Raw genomic sequence first — 15,960 nt, forward strand, 5'->3', positions numbered from 1 at the left:
GAGCCAGAAAAATGTCTTAGCTAGTGCCAAAAAGGCATTAGCCTGTCAACGGGCGCGCCTGCAGGGAGAAGGAGTTTCTTAAGGGGGCCCCACAGTGGAGAAGCCCTGGATCACTCTGAAGAGTTCAGACACTGGAGCCTGGGGAGAGTCTTCTTGGGGACAGTGTGGCCCCAAACTGTTTTTAAATTTAATCTAATGTAGTTTTTGTCCTGGCCCTGCCGCTATTCAGACTGTGGCATCTGTGAAAAAGGTTAGCTTAGGGTACATTTCCATTATCTCATTTCTTGAACTGCCAGGAATCATAATTGCAAAATGTTGCATTTTTTTCTGATGATATAGTTCCATTTCCCACTTCTAGGAGACAGTGTGCAAGGGTTCTGTCTGAATCTGCTTTTATTTTGTGTGTTAATTTGTGTATTTTGCTCAATGTCCAAACAGCACTAGTCTTTACGCATCTACGGCTATCTAACATGTAGAAGGGGTAGACTTGACAAATTCACTGTGCCATTAAACCAATGTCCAGAACCACTAAAGTCTGTTCACTTTTTTCACCTTTCTGCCAATTTTGAGTGCTTGAGGTGGTTAATATGAAATCAAATGGGAACGACAAGAAGTCATTAAATTGTATGAAGAACAATGGAAGGCCCTGAGAAGCTTGGGAGGAGAAGACTGAGGAGGAGATACAGGAAAGGCAGCTTCTGACCAGCTGGAGGGAGGCAGTGCACTTCAGAAAGCCCTCCCCTGCATCTCTTAACTCCAACAGGAAAAACAGCCTCTCACGACCCCTTAAATTGTGCCCCACCCCATCAGCACCTGGCAACCAAGACAGAATTTTCCAATACAGGCACCATCCTCCTTGCAATGGACACCCAAAGGGGAAAATTCCACAGGACCACACAGTCTACCTGAGCCACATTTATTTAAATAGCGCTGAGGACAGAATACAAGGTTCTGCCCACTTAAGGAGGGTACACACAACCTTTAAACAGTCGTATAATAAATGCTGACCAGCAACGATGTCAAATGCCGATCATCTTATTTCTGATAGCATGGGCTAGATTTTCTGCTTACAGTGAGAATACAGAGTTAGCAAAGTGGAGGTCAGCACGGGTCAGCTTTGTGGTTAGTTACTTCCTAGTGCTGATTAAGATAACTCATGAGCCAGCACCTGCAAACACCCAAGCCAGCTCTTAGGGAAGCCGACTTGAGTTCAGGGGCCTTGGCAGTTTGAAGACCTCGGTTTGATAGTTATTCAGGTATTTGTTTTACCCCTTCAGCCTCCAAAAACAGCACTGCAAAATTGTCCACGTACGTTTTCAGCAGGAGGGCAACCCCATCCAAACAGGAAGAATCCGTCTTTAAGGATAGTTTCCTGCTGAGCAACCATTTCTGTCTATTGCCTGGATTTAGTTCACCCTGTTCTCCTTCATCCAGCCCATTGTAAGTCTGGGGCTCGACTGCCCTTTGCCAACCATCGCCAAGGAAGCAACTGATTCCCGTAGAGATGGATGGCAAAGAGCAGCAGAGCTTGATGCTATCAGCATCCAGATGGTTCCTCACTCCAATGCTTCAGATGACGTTTCCCAGCAACATCGTATAGATATTGGCTAGCACAGATGACCAGAGAGGATCCTAAAACGTCGGTTTTAGGTAAATAACCAGTTCTTCTTTCTGGGTGAGACCGAAGAAGCAAGTTCTCTTCCAAAGCCTGCATTCCTCTGAGCAGAGGGCCAGATAATAATTTTGGATGAAAATGGAGAACTGGATCAAGTAGCAGCCCTGCATAATCCTATTAGGGGGATTAGAAGAGAAGGCCAGAAGTGCTTTCCAAGCCATTAAAAAAATCCTGTTAAGATGTTAGGAAAGAGGATTTTGAAATTTTCCTGAGTTGTCTCTGATTATTATACCAATTTTCAGGCATTTTCCTTCTCTCTCTTCCTCCTCACTTTTAATTTTACTATACGGATTGTTTATAGACTCAGTTGTCCTTTCAGAGCACACGGTTAATATCTGGATAACACTGATACATGAATTTAAACCTGTATTATTTATTTATTATTCCATTAGCACTTTTGTTTGTTTTGAAAGCACACCCACAACCTACAAGATCCTGGCTGAACGAGGAATGTTAGCTGATACCCCCAGCCAAGCAAAACTCACCCAGCATATTTGAAGATTCAATCAAGTTGGTATCCAAGTCAGTCCAATACAACCTTCTTTTAACGTAATCAATTGTCAGACCATTTGCTCGCCCCACGTTTGGCACCAACGTACCACGCTCGCTGCCGTCCATGGCTGCTCTATCAATTTTGGGCTTCCCACCCCATTCGGTCCAGTACATGAACCTAAAGACACATCAGACATTCCATGTTTACCTCATAAAGATGCACAAAGGAGGAGGGGTAGAAAAAACCTGAGTGATAAAACTCAAACTTACTATTTTGAACAAGAGTTCTAAATCATTTTCCTTTTACGCCATAAATTGGAAAGTCAACTTTATATTCTTTCAGGCATAAAGATCAGTAAGTACCTAACTGTCTCAGACTAACTTACCATCCTCAATTCTTGGAAAGGCAAAATGACAACTCCAACTACCTTTGATCATAGCTGGGCACCCACCATTTAAATTTCCTAAGATGACACACAGACACCTTGTGAAGTCCTGAGCCATTACTAGAAATAAGGATGAGGCTGGAAGTTGATGCTTAAGAACATGTTTTAAAATATCTTTTTAAAAATAAATAAAAATTCATAAAAAAAAAAGTTCTCCTTTATTTCTTTTAAAGATATACAGGTAGTCCTAGACTTACGACATTCACTTAGCGACCGTTCAAAGTTACAACGGTGCTGGAAAAAGTGACTTATGACTGGTCCTTGCACTTACGACCGTCGCAATGTCACATGATCAAAATTCAGGGACTTGGCAACCAGCATGTATTTACGACGGTTGCAGTGTCCTGGGGTCACATGATTGCTATTCGCGACCATCCCAGCTGGCTTCTGACAAGCAAAGTCAATGGGGGATGCTGGATTCATTTAACGACTGTGTGATTCAGTTAACCACTGCAGTGATTCGCTTAATGACCATGGCAAAAAAGATTGTAAAATCAGGCGTGACTCACTTAATGACTAACTCGCTTAGTAACAGGAGCTCCAGTCTCAATTATGGTCACAAGCTGAAGATTACCTATATCTTAAAGATCTTTCTTTAGAAGATAACACTGCAATGGGAGGCTTGCAGGTGCCAAGGACGGTGTCCATAGGCATGGCACTAAGAACTCTGGAATTTGGATTTGGACCAGGGAGATCTTATCTTCAAATCATGATTCATCCAAGGTATTCTCTATCTTGGGAATGAATTGATTTCACAAGGCTGTTGCAAGGGAATACTGCTGTTGAAATATACACACTCATACACACACACAGTGTGTATGTGTATAGCGTATGATGAGTACATGACAAGAGAAAGGCAAATATATATACACAGTCCACACAATTATAAACAGAACGTCTGAAGGGATACAGCAGTAGCCTCATAACTTATTGAAATGACAGGCTGCATTTCCAAACAGAATACAGTCACCCATTTCCTTTCTGAGGCTGTAGCCACCAACCGTAAGCATCACCACTAAGTGGCTAAGTGTGCGACGTGGCAGATTTGGAAGCTTGCAAAATGTTAATATACTGAAGTAACTGCATGTACATCAAGTTAAACAGAGTTTTTGAAATATACTGTATGTATGAATAAGGCAATAGCACAAGGTGAACAATATGCTGTATCTGCTGATCGAGATTTCAAAGCGTCTTATTGCAATTTAACAAATCTACCAAATGTAGTCCATTATTGTTTACTGTCTTGGGTAATATATGGCACAGTAATAAGATGTAATAGAACAATATTAGTATGTTGCAACCTCTCTCTTCTTCAATGAGTCTTAAGTGAAGTTGGGAAAGAACGACGTGGTAGGTCTGCTCTCTTAACTAAAGAGCTGCTGGTTCACTCAGCCTGGTGAATCTTCTCTCTTTCCAACCGTTCTTCTTTCCAGTTATGCACAAGAAGAAGAGATCCTTTTTTGGGATGGGGGCAGAGTGAACTGAGATCCAGGAGAAAATTCACCTCTGTTCCACCTCCAGAAACCGTGTTTTGGGGCTCTCTGCCTGCCACTCATGGTGGCGGCTTTCCAACGGCAGAACTTTCCAAGGGTGGAACCTTTTGGAAAGTTGCCCCACTGCATCTATGAGTTGAGATTTATCTCTCATTATTTAGTAATATTCAACTTTTATGCATCTTACAGACAAGATAACAACTGCCCAAACTAGTATTGAGAGTAAAGGGTTCTGGAAGATAGGCACATAATACAGTACTGCAGAATATATTTCATTTTCTACAGGGCAAGGCAAATGAGTAAAACAGTAGCAACTCGTTCTCTAAAGTATTTGCTTTCCTACTTGGACCAATTCCACAATGTTAAGTTGAGCCTGTAGCTCTACCTTGTTGTCAACAAGGGGAAGCTATGCAAACTGAGCAGCACAGTATTTTTGTTAAAGGCCACCCATTTCCTTTTTCATCATTTTGTCTGAAACAAACATATTGGTATTTTTACACTACCCTTTTATATTCCAGACTGATATAATTCTAAACAATAATTTACATTGTTTTTAGGTAATCAGTAGCTTTGTATCTTCACTGTAGGAGGGACTTAATGCTTGTCTGCAGAAAGCAACCTGGGTGTACAAGATCATCTCTGTATCTGCTTATTTGTGTAAAACTTTGAATTGAATTTTAAACCAATTTGGTGCACTTGCATCGACTGGCCAATTCAGTGGACTTCTATGCACATGTGAATACGTCACACATTTAAATGATAAAATAGCTAAGAAAAATAGCAGACTTAAATTTTAAAATCCAGTGTGGTACTGCATCCTCAGTTTATCATCCTGACTTTGTTGACCTATTGATTCCTTGGAATCAGCCCTGGCGTAGGCAATTTGTTCTTCCAAGCAAATAATGGATTGTATTGATCTTTTTCTGTAGCTGTAATCACCAAAACGCTTGGGACTATTTGATTCAGAGCTAGGCCAGCGTTACACGTGAATCAACAAGGTAGATCGCTACTGTAGAGGGCACTTCTGCAAAACAGAGGCAGCTCTCAGCAGATTGCTGTAGAAATGCAGGCTGGAAATTATTGCCAATACCACTGTTTATAGACGTATTGCTGCCCAATTGCACAAACCAGCTCAAACGAGTAGCTATCTTACACTGTCTTACTGATTTTTCAGGGCTGGTTTCTCAGACTTCATAAAACAGATTAAAACTTTACTTTAATTGCTCAAGGCGAGGAATTAAACAAGCCGCTCACCCTTCAGCAGGATCCAGAGCTAGTGCCCGAGGACTGTCAAGATCCTTCCAGACCAGAACCTGGCGATGCTGCCCATCCAGCTTCGACACTTCGATCCGGTTTGTCCCTGTATCCGCCCAGTAGAGGTTCTTCCCTAACCAATCCACAGCCATGCCCTCCGGATAATCTAACCCAAACTCGACCACGTGTTCCAGAGCACTTCCATTCATGAACGCCCGACTGATGGTCTGCAAGGAAGAGAAAGAGGGGGCATGACAGTGTAGGTCCCAGGGCTGCCCATCAGAATATATGACAAGGGGTGATGACAGACAAGGCAAGGGTGCTCTGGTCAAGTAGTTCTTGGTCTGTCATAGGGTAACAAAGATTCTTCCCCTGGGAATGCCCAGCACAGGGACCTCCTTTTGCTGATTCTCTAGATGAGAACTGGAGTTTCGCTTCAGTCTACGTTTAAAAACACTTTTTAACCAGCTTTCAAGACAATGAGCAGGTATCCCCTTACAGTTGTTGCACAGCTCTATTTACAGCCAGCTGGCAACCTGCGCGTCCTTCTTGGCCCAGTCCAGCCTTCTCCCACCTGGGTCCTTCCAGATATCCTGGGACTGCAACTCCCAGGATTCCCCAGGCAGCATGGCTTCCAGGGTGGCTATGAATTGTGTGAACTGCAGTCCCAATGTATCTGGGGGTCACCATGTTAGGGAAGGTACAGGTAGGCCTTGCTTAACGACCACAACTAAGACCAGAATTTCAGTTGCTAAGCAAAACAGTCATTAAGCGAATCTGACCCAATTTTATGACCTTTTTGCAGTGGTCATTAAGCGAATCACGGCTGTTAAGCGAACCACATGGCTGTTAAGCGAATCACATGGTTCCCTATTGATTTTGCTTGCCAGAAGCTGGCCGGGAAGGTAAAAAATGGCAATCACGTGACCATAAGATGCTGCGACAGTCATAAATGCAAACCGATTGTCCAGTGCTCAAATTGTGAACACGTGACTGCGGGGACGCTGCAACGGTTGTAAGTGTGAGCACCAGCTGTAAGTTGTTTTTTCCAGCACTGTCTTAAGTCTGAACCATCACTAAACAAATGGTCATTAAGTGAGGACTACCTGTGTAGTCAGTTAGGGAGGGAGCTTTGCCTTCTAGAGCTGTGTTTCTCAACCTCAGCAACTTTAAGCTGCGTGGACTTCAACTCCCAGCATTCACCAGCCAGCAAAGTCAAAGTCAGCAAAGGTCAGGAAAGTCAAAGTCAGCGAACCGTATCTAGAGGATATGGCTATTTCTGAGATCCCCTATTTATTGCAGCAGGGAATCCAGACACATTCTCTGCTCTCTTCTTTGGAACGACGCCACTAACACGCATTAGCAAAGCAAAGCGGGGCTGCCCGGCTGGGAAGAGGAGAGAGAAGAGAAGACGCGTGGACATCGCCAGCATTCGGACTCTACCGTGTTGCTCCAAGAACAGAGACTGGGCTGGGCTAGTCCAGCTTCCTAAAGTTCTCTCGACTCAACTTAGCAAAACGCGGGAGAGGTCCACGTACTGCCTTAAGCCAGAGGCCAACCACTGTCGAGACTACGCCTGCGCTACCTTCAACGAGATGTCTGTCCAATATATGCGGTTGTCGGTCACGTCGAAATCCAGGGCAGAGGCTTCTTTGACGCCTGTGAGTGGAATAGCAACGTTATTGTTGTTCGTCTCCAGAGAGATTCGCCTGATGTCTGCTCTCCGGGAAAACAGCAGGAAGGCTTCTGGGACAATGCAGGTCTTCGCGTCACTCAGGAGTTCCAGGCCGATGGGGCAGGCGCAGCACAATCCTTGGGGCCGATACAAGCAGAGGTGGCTGCAACCCCCGTTGGATTCCGCGCAAGGGTTTGTACCTATGAAAGCAGAAGCAAAACCTTTAGCACTGCTCCACAGGTAACCGAGCCAGTCAGAAAACGGGGAAACACGGCTCTCCATACAGATACTCCCCATCCCCGGGAACGGAGCACTTCAAGCTGCAAGTAACAACTGATTCTCACTACCCTGCCCCCAGATTAAATATGTAACCCTAACCCTAACCTTTCTCCACAGCTAAATGGGTAAAACTGATATCATGGACTTGACAGAATCAGAGACAAGCTGCTGCTAAGATCCAAAAGGAACGTCTTTGTATTTCCTTGTACTGTGTGAAATCCATGCTGTAATTGTTTTGTGTTTTGACTGCGTGACACTTCATTGACCCAGGAATGGGCTACTAATAGAGCCTGTTGTTGGCCTGTTTAGGAGTTATGCTACATGTTGCGTCACACCACCCAACAAATCAGGGACCGAGATATGGGACGATCTCAGGATGAAGTACTGTATCTCGATAAATGGCCAGATAAAGAAAATGTCTGATAAGGTGAAACGTGGGCAACATCCTGAAATGGACAGATCTGAAGGCATGCTAAGCAAGAGTCCAAGACTTCTAAACAAGATGACCAAGACCTCCATCCTGGTTGTTTAATCTGTCTGGACCAGCCATGGGACAAGAAGCTGGCTGGCTGTGGATGATCACGAATAAGAGAACTCGAACACAGAGATGCAGGACTAAGTAGGAGCCCGAGAAAAGGTAAGAGGGTGGGACTGAGGCACAAGCCAGCGGGTTTCCAACATTTGCTGTATTGCTGGCAAGTGGTCCTCTCAGCTTCCATACCACCTCTGTCCTTCATTGGGTCCTCGCTGGAGCTGCCCACTCAATTGGGATCTGTACCTTGATGACTTTGGGGGGGGACTTTACTGCACAACACTGGACAAAGAGCTCACATTTCAGTCTCCCTAAACTGCTTTATGTGTATTGCTGCTTGGGACCGTATTCCAAAAATATAACTAAAGTTGTTAAAAAGTTCATTTTGTTCTCCTCTGATTTGCTATTACTACTCACCGCTCAGCCACCCAAAATTAACAGAGTGTTTCTGATGTGTGAAGGGATGAGAGAAGGAAAGAAGTGTGTCTGGAGCTGATAACAGCCTACTTTGCTGGCACTTCAGCAACACACTTTTCAGCCAACTAAACTTGACAAGGTTATCTGGTGCTGTAAGCCCAAGAGTGCTAGTAACATCTGAATGCCTTGGGTTGATGCTCTGGCTGGGAATGAGAATGAGCATCTTGTCTGATGTTTATAGGCTGGGACAGATGGAGACCAAGAGCCAAACTCATCACCTTTGGAAATGGGTGATCTTGGACTACAAAATGTCTGAGTTGACTTGACCAAGCAGGCCTGTGGGATCACAGCTTTTCCAGGGACACAATCTGGCGTGCTCGACTGTCCTTCCCAGCAGTTAACCATTTCACAAGCACCATACAATTAGCCTACCCACTGAACTTACGAGGACTTGCTAGGTCACTTTTCCATGTGGATGTAATGTTGACTAATAAATAAATTCAACAAGTCAACTTCATTTTAAATCCTAGCTCCTTTGGGATTGAACAGTTAATGCACAAATTCAGTAGAGGGTCCACACCCATGTTGAACAATGTCCATTTTAAACATTATCTAAAGCAATGTTTCTCTACTTGGCAACTTGAAGATGTGTGGACTTCAACTCCCAGAATTCCCCAGCCAGCACAGCTGCTTGGGGAATTCTGGGAGTTGAAGTCCACACATCTTCAAGCTGCCAAGGTTGAGAAACACTGATCTAAAGGGTCTATATTGAGAATTTTCAAATCCTCATAAATTCCTTGACATGAAATTCAGGGTCCCATATTCTTGTGGTTAGGGTATCTAAATGTATGCAAATGTTCACAAAACAATCTCTTTGGTTTACAGGTGAGGAATCAGAGGTTTAAGACACTCACCAATGATCTGGTGGACATTTGTAGCCTTGAGGCCCATGAGATCAGGCAGCTGGTCAATTATGATCTCCCTTTCTGCTGTCCGCTTATGAACCCGCTCAATACTTCGCCTCTGCCAGTCTGTCCAATAAATATAGTCCCCCAGCAGGGTGAAGCCAAAGATGTGAGGCAGCTTGTCCTCCACAAGGACTCTTCTGCTGGTCCCATCGGTGTTCATGACCTTCACAAGTGCAAATACACACACACACAGTCACAAGATGGGTTTGACTGCTTAAACTCAGTTTCTGCACAATGCAATTGCTATCAGACAATGCAGGTCAATAAATCTCAAGCTGCGCCTCAACAAATTAAAATGTAAGCTTCTGCATTCACTTTTAGTCTTAACTTCTGTCGAACAGCCTCCTTTGGTCACTTTTCCTTCTACAAATTCCATTACACCCAACTGGAAACTATAAGACTTCACCCCAGGCATGGCATTAAGTCTCAGCTCTGTAGTCAGGCACTAGCTAACGGCAGAAACAGACTCAGCGTAGCAAGATAAACTGCGCTACTGAAGGGAAGAAAATGAAGATATCCATACTGTGGAACACTGAAGCCCTCCATGTAAGTCCGACTCAGGATTTCAGTCCCAGGTATCTTCCTCCCACCCTTTCAAGCCAATGGACTTTGAGACATCATTCTTCCATCCTTGAATGTGAGAGGCACTTTTTCCATTGTTTATTCAGAAGTCCCTTCTGGAGTGAGCCATGCTGGTTCCTGTCTTGCCAGCTTCAGCAAGGTTAAGGGTCCAGATAAATTTGGAATATTGACTTTTACTGTAAGATTTTGATATCGACTATAAAAATAAATAGCTTCTTGTGGGAAACAGACTTATTTTGGCTATGCTGGTTATTTTAAGTCATAACAAAGATAAATTACTTTATGATTTCAGAAAGATTCTAAGCAGAAGGAAAGCGCACACACACACACACAAGCCTGTTCTTGATGTTGGTTAATACTGTGAGCTATAAAATGACACAAAATGTTGTAACACTGGAAACATTACAGGAAATCTTTGAAGAACGGGGCCAGAAATCAGTAGCTACGGTATGCACAGTGTCAGTAATGATGTCTGCTTCTACAGAGAATCTATGTCCAAAAGAGGTTAATGAAGGAATGACAGACGTGGGACAAGTTTTATCAGACAAGACAGAGAAAGTACTGAATGTGGAAGTACAAATGACAGGCCAAGAGAATGATTTGGAAAAGGACACTTTACTGGATATACAAAAGAAACTTTTTAAATGTTTTAAAAATTAAAAGGGAAATACAAATGATAAATCAAGAGAATGACCTGGAAAATGTTTTTTTATTAGACATACAAAAGAGGCTTGTTAAAGCCTTGAAGAAATCTGTGTGACGGGATAAAGAAGAATTGAAAAGAAATCAAATCCTACAACAATATTTCATTGAATTAAAGATTAAGACTGTTAGAAGTAAAAGGAAGGAAAATAAAGTTGGTTTATTTGATCAAGGTTAAAATAATACTTTTTTTTTTTTTTTTTGCAAAGTTTTGGCAGCCATTTATGGACTTTTTGCTGACACCAGGATTGAAAAGTTGATGTTTTATGGATTTGCATATAGATAAAGGATGGGTTATGGGAAGAAGAGATATCTGTTTGTAACCATATACGTGGAGAAGAGTTACTAAATTTGTTTATACTTGTCGTGATGAAGGTTGGAAGTCACTTCTTTGTATATTTTTCTTTTTCTTTATTATATTTGTTTCTTTTTATTCTTTTTGTTCCTGCACTTTTTATTCTTTTTTTCTCTTCTCCTTCTCTAAGTTTAGTTTGTATTACTTTTTACTATTGTAATCAAAATTCTTAATACAAATTATATATACTGTATATGTAAAAAGAATCAGGACAGACGCAAAAATGTGTCTCCAACATAGGTAGAGAAAAATATCCCAATCACAAGATGAGGAAGATTTAAGGTAAATTCTATTAGTCCAATTTTATTTTTCTAAAATGACACCAATTACTAACCTGGAATTATGACAGATGTAAAAACCTACTGAAATCATATAGGTAGTCCTCACTTAATGACCACAATAAAGACCGGAATTTGGGTTGCTAAGCAAAGGAGTCATTAAGCAAATCTGACCTGATTTTATTACCTTTTTTGCAGTGGTCATTAAGCGAATCACACAGTTCCTCATTGATTTTGCTTCCCAAAAACCGGCCAGGAAGGTCGAAAATGGCCATCGTGTGACCACAAGATGCTGCAAGTCATAAATGCAAACTGTTGCCAAGCACCCAAATTGTGATCATGTGACCACAGGGATGCTGCAACAGCCATTAAGTTGCGAGCAACGGTTGTTAAGCTGGCTTTTTCAGCACTGTCTTAAGTCTGAGCTGTCACTAAACAAACGGTCATTAAGTGAGAACTACATTAAAAAAAACTACAAATTGCCACTTCCATTATGGCTTGCCAGTTGAGCGACTGCTTCTTTTGGAAAACACACCAGCCAAAAGGATCGTTAGAGAAACGATCCTAGATACAGATTTCCAGAATGAGGTCGGCTATAGCTGAGCCCACATTGGAGTTCCTACAACTTATTTCAGAGAACAACTGGGCAGATACTTTAGCCTCTCCTGCCCTCTATTCTCATTTTAGTTACTTTTTTTCATAAGGAGAGCCAGTTTGGTGTAGTACTTAAAGCATCAGGCTAGAAACCGGGAGACCCTGAGTTCCAGTCCCGCCTTGGGCACGAAGCCAGCTGGGGGACCTTGGGCCAGTCACTCTCTCTCAGCCCTAGGAAGGAGGCAACGGCAAGCCACTTCCAAAACGCCTGCCAAGAAAGCTGCAGTGACTGGCCCGGGCAGTCTCCAAGAATCGGACACTGCTGACCAGATTAAAAAATATGTAATATTCGTAAGGAAAAGAATAAAATTCTCTCCACCCAGCAAGCCTTCCGCTATGGGATGAGTGGTCCACCAAAACCAGGTGGCAGATCCAAGCCCATCTTCCTGGGCAAAAGAGCCACTGCCCTCGGGGGGGACGGACCTGGCGGGGGGACCCCGAGGGCAGGCTTGAACTCAGCCGTAGGCAGACCGGCTTCTCTTTGTGCTCTGCAACTGCTTCTTTGGTCTGAACGTCTGGGACGCATTAGGGGGAGGGTCGGCGAGTGTGGAGCAGCATCTGGTCTGGGGCCAAGCACTACAGCAACACCTGGCAGATGTGGTGGGAGGCCGCGACCTGGCTGCCGCAGAGAAAGGAGGGGCGGTCCTGGCTGGGCTCCCTTCTTGCAGAGTGCAGTCTAACTGAGGAAGTCCAGGGGACAGAGAGGGGCACACTCCAGCCAAACGTTCCTGCGCCTTTATCCCAGTCCAGCTGCTTGCCAAGACATTCATTATCTGTGACTTCCTCTTCGATGCAAGTGCTGACCTGGCATGGTTCACAGACTGGCTGAGAGGGGAGTCAGGAATCCTCTTCCCGCACTGCTGTCTGCTGAAACACTCTGTGGAACACCAGGTTACAGCTTGACTTGCTTGAGTGTTAAAGCGTTGGAGGAAACAAAAAGGCAAGGGACACATTCAGTAATAAAATACAGGTAGTCCTGGAAAATTCTGAGAGCGCCTTGGATGCAAGAAGATCAGACCAGTCCATCCTCCAGGAAATAAAGCCAGACTGCTCACTTGAGGGAACAATATTAAAGGCAAAACTGAAATACTTTGGCCACATAATGAGAAGACAGGACACCCTGGAGGAGATGCTGATGGAAGGCAAAAGGAAGAGGGGCCGACCAAGGGCAAAGTGGATGGATGATATTCTAGAGGTGAGGGACTCGTCCCTGGGGGAGCTGGGGGTGTTGACGACCGACAGGAAGCTCTGGCGTGGTCTGGTCCACGAAGTCACGAAGAGTCGGAAGCGACTGAACGAATAAACAAGTCCTCGCTTAACTACCACAACTGGGACCAGAATTTTGGTTGCTAAGCGAAGCGGTCATTAAGTGAATCCATTAAGTGAATCTGATTTTATGACTTTTTTGCTGCAGTCGTTAAGCAAATCACCATGGGTGTTAAGTGAACCATGTGGTCCCCCATTGATTATGGTTGCCAGAAGCCGGCCAGGAAGGTCAAAAATGGTGATCGCATGGACTTCCGGTGGGGACATGGCAGACTGAACAGCTGTGCCCATGGGCTCAGTGGGTAGAACCGACAATGCGGCCATTTTGGGGGGCTCAGGCAGGCTTTTTCTGAAGCCCAGGAGTGTTTTTCTGGAAAAAGGAGAACATCTGGAATCACCCCCTCTGTCCTCTGGACTGTTGCTTGCAGCCAGAAGATCGCAAACAGCTTTCGCGCTCGACTGGTAGGTGCAGCCGGGAGGCTGGGACGTCCCCATTTCCCAAGCCATGCTGTAACCTTAAAGAGACACTAGGACCAGCCACCTCCTTTCTAAATCACCCCATTTATTTTTCTTTTAAGTATGTGTATCCTAAGAGAGGCTTTCTACAGCAAGGAGAAGCGGGTTCTCTTGGTGCTTGTTGTTATTTTGGGGATTAATTTTTTTTAAAACTTTTTAAGCTTTGGACTTTGCTTTCCATCCAAATATTAAGGAGGATTGAGAGTAAATAACTGTCTCCCTGTTATTATTTTTGTACTAAATTTGAAGATATTAGCATTTTCCTACACACTGAATCGGCTGTTTTGAACTTTCAGTTTTCCGCTTCTACTTTCCCTGGGGAACTGTCTGCGTATCTCACTTTCGCTTCTGCAAACACATTCCGGAATCCTTTCACATCTCCAACTTTCGCTGGTTAAGCTCCTGCGGGGTGCCATAATCTACAGCGTGAGACATGGAGGACCTTAAACCGTCTTTCTCTGGCTTCCACTGAGATTTTAAACACATCCTTTCTGATTCCTACCAGGTTTTTATGCAAGGCATTCAGGACGTGGTAGAAAACATGAGGTCTAAAATGTGTCACCTGGTTGGGGATGTTGGGGATGAAACTGAGGAATTTAACAGCAACAGAAATGCCTCTTCTAAGAGTGAGATCGGGACTTCTGTTGAAATGCTGGATCAACGATATATACATAGTTTATACATCGTCACTACTATATATAAGCTACTATACACTGTATAGAAACAGGGAGCAGACCCCACCCTCCCTCGCACTGATGATGTTCCCTAGTCGGGTAATGAAACGTCTGCAAGAAAACAAGGCTCAGAGAGCACCAGGGACTCCACAGTTCAACCCTGAGCTACAGAGATTCTCTTCTATTGGGTTCTCCGACTGTATACAGAATTTGCCATACTTTTTTAGATTTACATGTACTGGGTTTATAGCCATATTCCTTATTTAAATAGACACGGGTTTCTGCTATGAAAGGATCTGCCTCTCACCTAGAACGCATCAATCCCAACTAAAGAAGAGAAGGGAGCACTAATATTTCAAGATGCCTGCCAAGAAAGTAGCACGTTTGCAGGCTACTTCAGCTAAGTGGCTCCGCAGAACACCGGAAGTGATGATCAAGCTGCACCAGCCTTGCAAGAGGACCGAGTACCTTCCGCAGTAAGTCCTTCGGATGCAAAGACCCCCTTTTTAAAATTGAAACATGGTTTAAGTAAAAATTAATTCACAAGTAGGGAATGTTGACTGACGAAAGGAAATGAGAACAGGCTACAAGTAACAGCTGCTCGTTCTTACCCTGACTCCTGAGACCGTATTTCATATTCTTTAAATAGAGGTCCTGTCTGGCAAAATTCCTGGCTCCTCACAGAGTATTTGAGAAGAGGAGAAAGCAAGGCAAGGGAAGAACATTTCAGCACAATTCAGTACATTCCTGCTGAAAGCCCTACATTGTCAATAGTTTTACGAGGCAAGGCTGCATCTTGAAGAAAAGTAACCCTAAGGTCAGTGGGCAAGAAACCCTTCTGAACTCTAGCCAGTCTCTCTAGGGTTTGGGGCTGATTTCACGGCCTAAGAGGGCTCTTTAACTGCAAGGATAAAACAACAACAATAAGCATAGGTGGCTTCCCACATCACACACCAGGGTGACCAAGCTCCAGGCACGCAGGTGTCCTGCTTCAGAAGATACTGGCAAGCAAAGAAGAGAATGCCAACTCAGGTTCGCAGGGCAACCAACATACAAAAACTCTGACCGACTCTTACAGTCATGCATCTCTTAACAGCAGGGGGGAAAAAATCCCTGCCAGTCATTCTGCAAGTAATACCACAGTCTTTTTATTGTTCCTGTATAGGCTTTTACTGAAATTATTCTTTTCTCACACACTCTCATACAGGTAGTCCTCACTTAACAACCATTCATTTAGTGACAGTTCGGACTTAACAACATTGCTGGAAAAAACAGACTCATGACCAATCCCCACACTTACAACTGTCAAGTGATCATGATTTGGACACCTGGAAACCGATTCACATTTATGACATTGTAGAATCCCATGGTCACATGATCACCATTTTTGACCTTCCCGGCTGGCTTCTGGCAAGCAAAATCAACCGGGAACCATGTAATTCACTTACTGACTGTGTAGTTTGCTTAATACCCACAGTGATTCGCTTAAAGACTGTCACAAAAAGGTCGTAAAATCGGGTCAGATTCACTTAATGACCACTTCACTTAGCAACCAAAATTCTGGTCCCAATTGTGGTAGTTAAGCAAGGACTACCTGTACAATGTCCAGCTCCATAAAGCATTAACAGGGACTGGAAGAGTCCCAATGACCAAGAAACTAAAGCCGACTCAATTTTAGCAGTAGGGGCATCCAGAAGGAGGT

The 15,960-nt window shown here is 43.9% G+C and overlaps 1 protein-coding gene across 1 annotated transcript in view; it reads right to left on the reverse strand.

Moving 5' to 3' along the window:
- The window catches only part of LRP6 (LDL receptor related protein 6), a 92,138-nt gene that overhangs the window by 27,754 nt on the left and 48,424 nt on the right, over window positions 1–15,960 (reverse strand). Inside the window, exons 8-11 of the mRNA XM_063308326.1 lie at window positions 9,178–9,394; window positions 6,946–7,235; window positions 5,361–5,587; window positions 2,161–2,345 (exon numbers count right to left, since the gene is read on the reverse strand). Coding sequence (XP_063164396.1) covers window positions 2,161–2,345; window positions 5,361–5,587; window positions 6,946–7,235; window positions 9,178–9,394 — 919 coding nt within the window. The remainder of the gene's footprint in view (window positions 1–2,160; window positions 2,346–5,360; window positions 5,588–6,945; window positions 7,236–9,177; window positions 9,395–15,960) is intronic.

The sequence above is a fragment of the Candoia aspera genome, chromosome 7, assembly GCF_035149785.1.
Source record: "Candoia aspera isolate rCanAsp1 chromosome 7, rCanAsp1.hap2, whole genome shotgun sequence".
Classification (NCBI taxonomy): Eukaryota; Metazoa; Chordata; class Lepidosauria; order Squamata; family Boidae; genus Candoia; species Candoia aspera.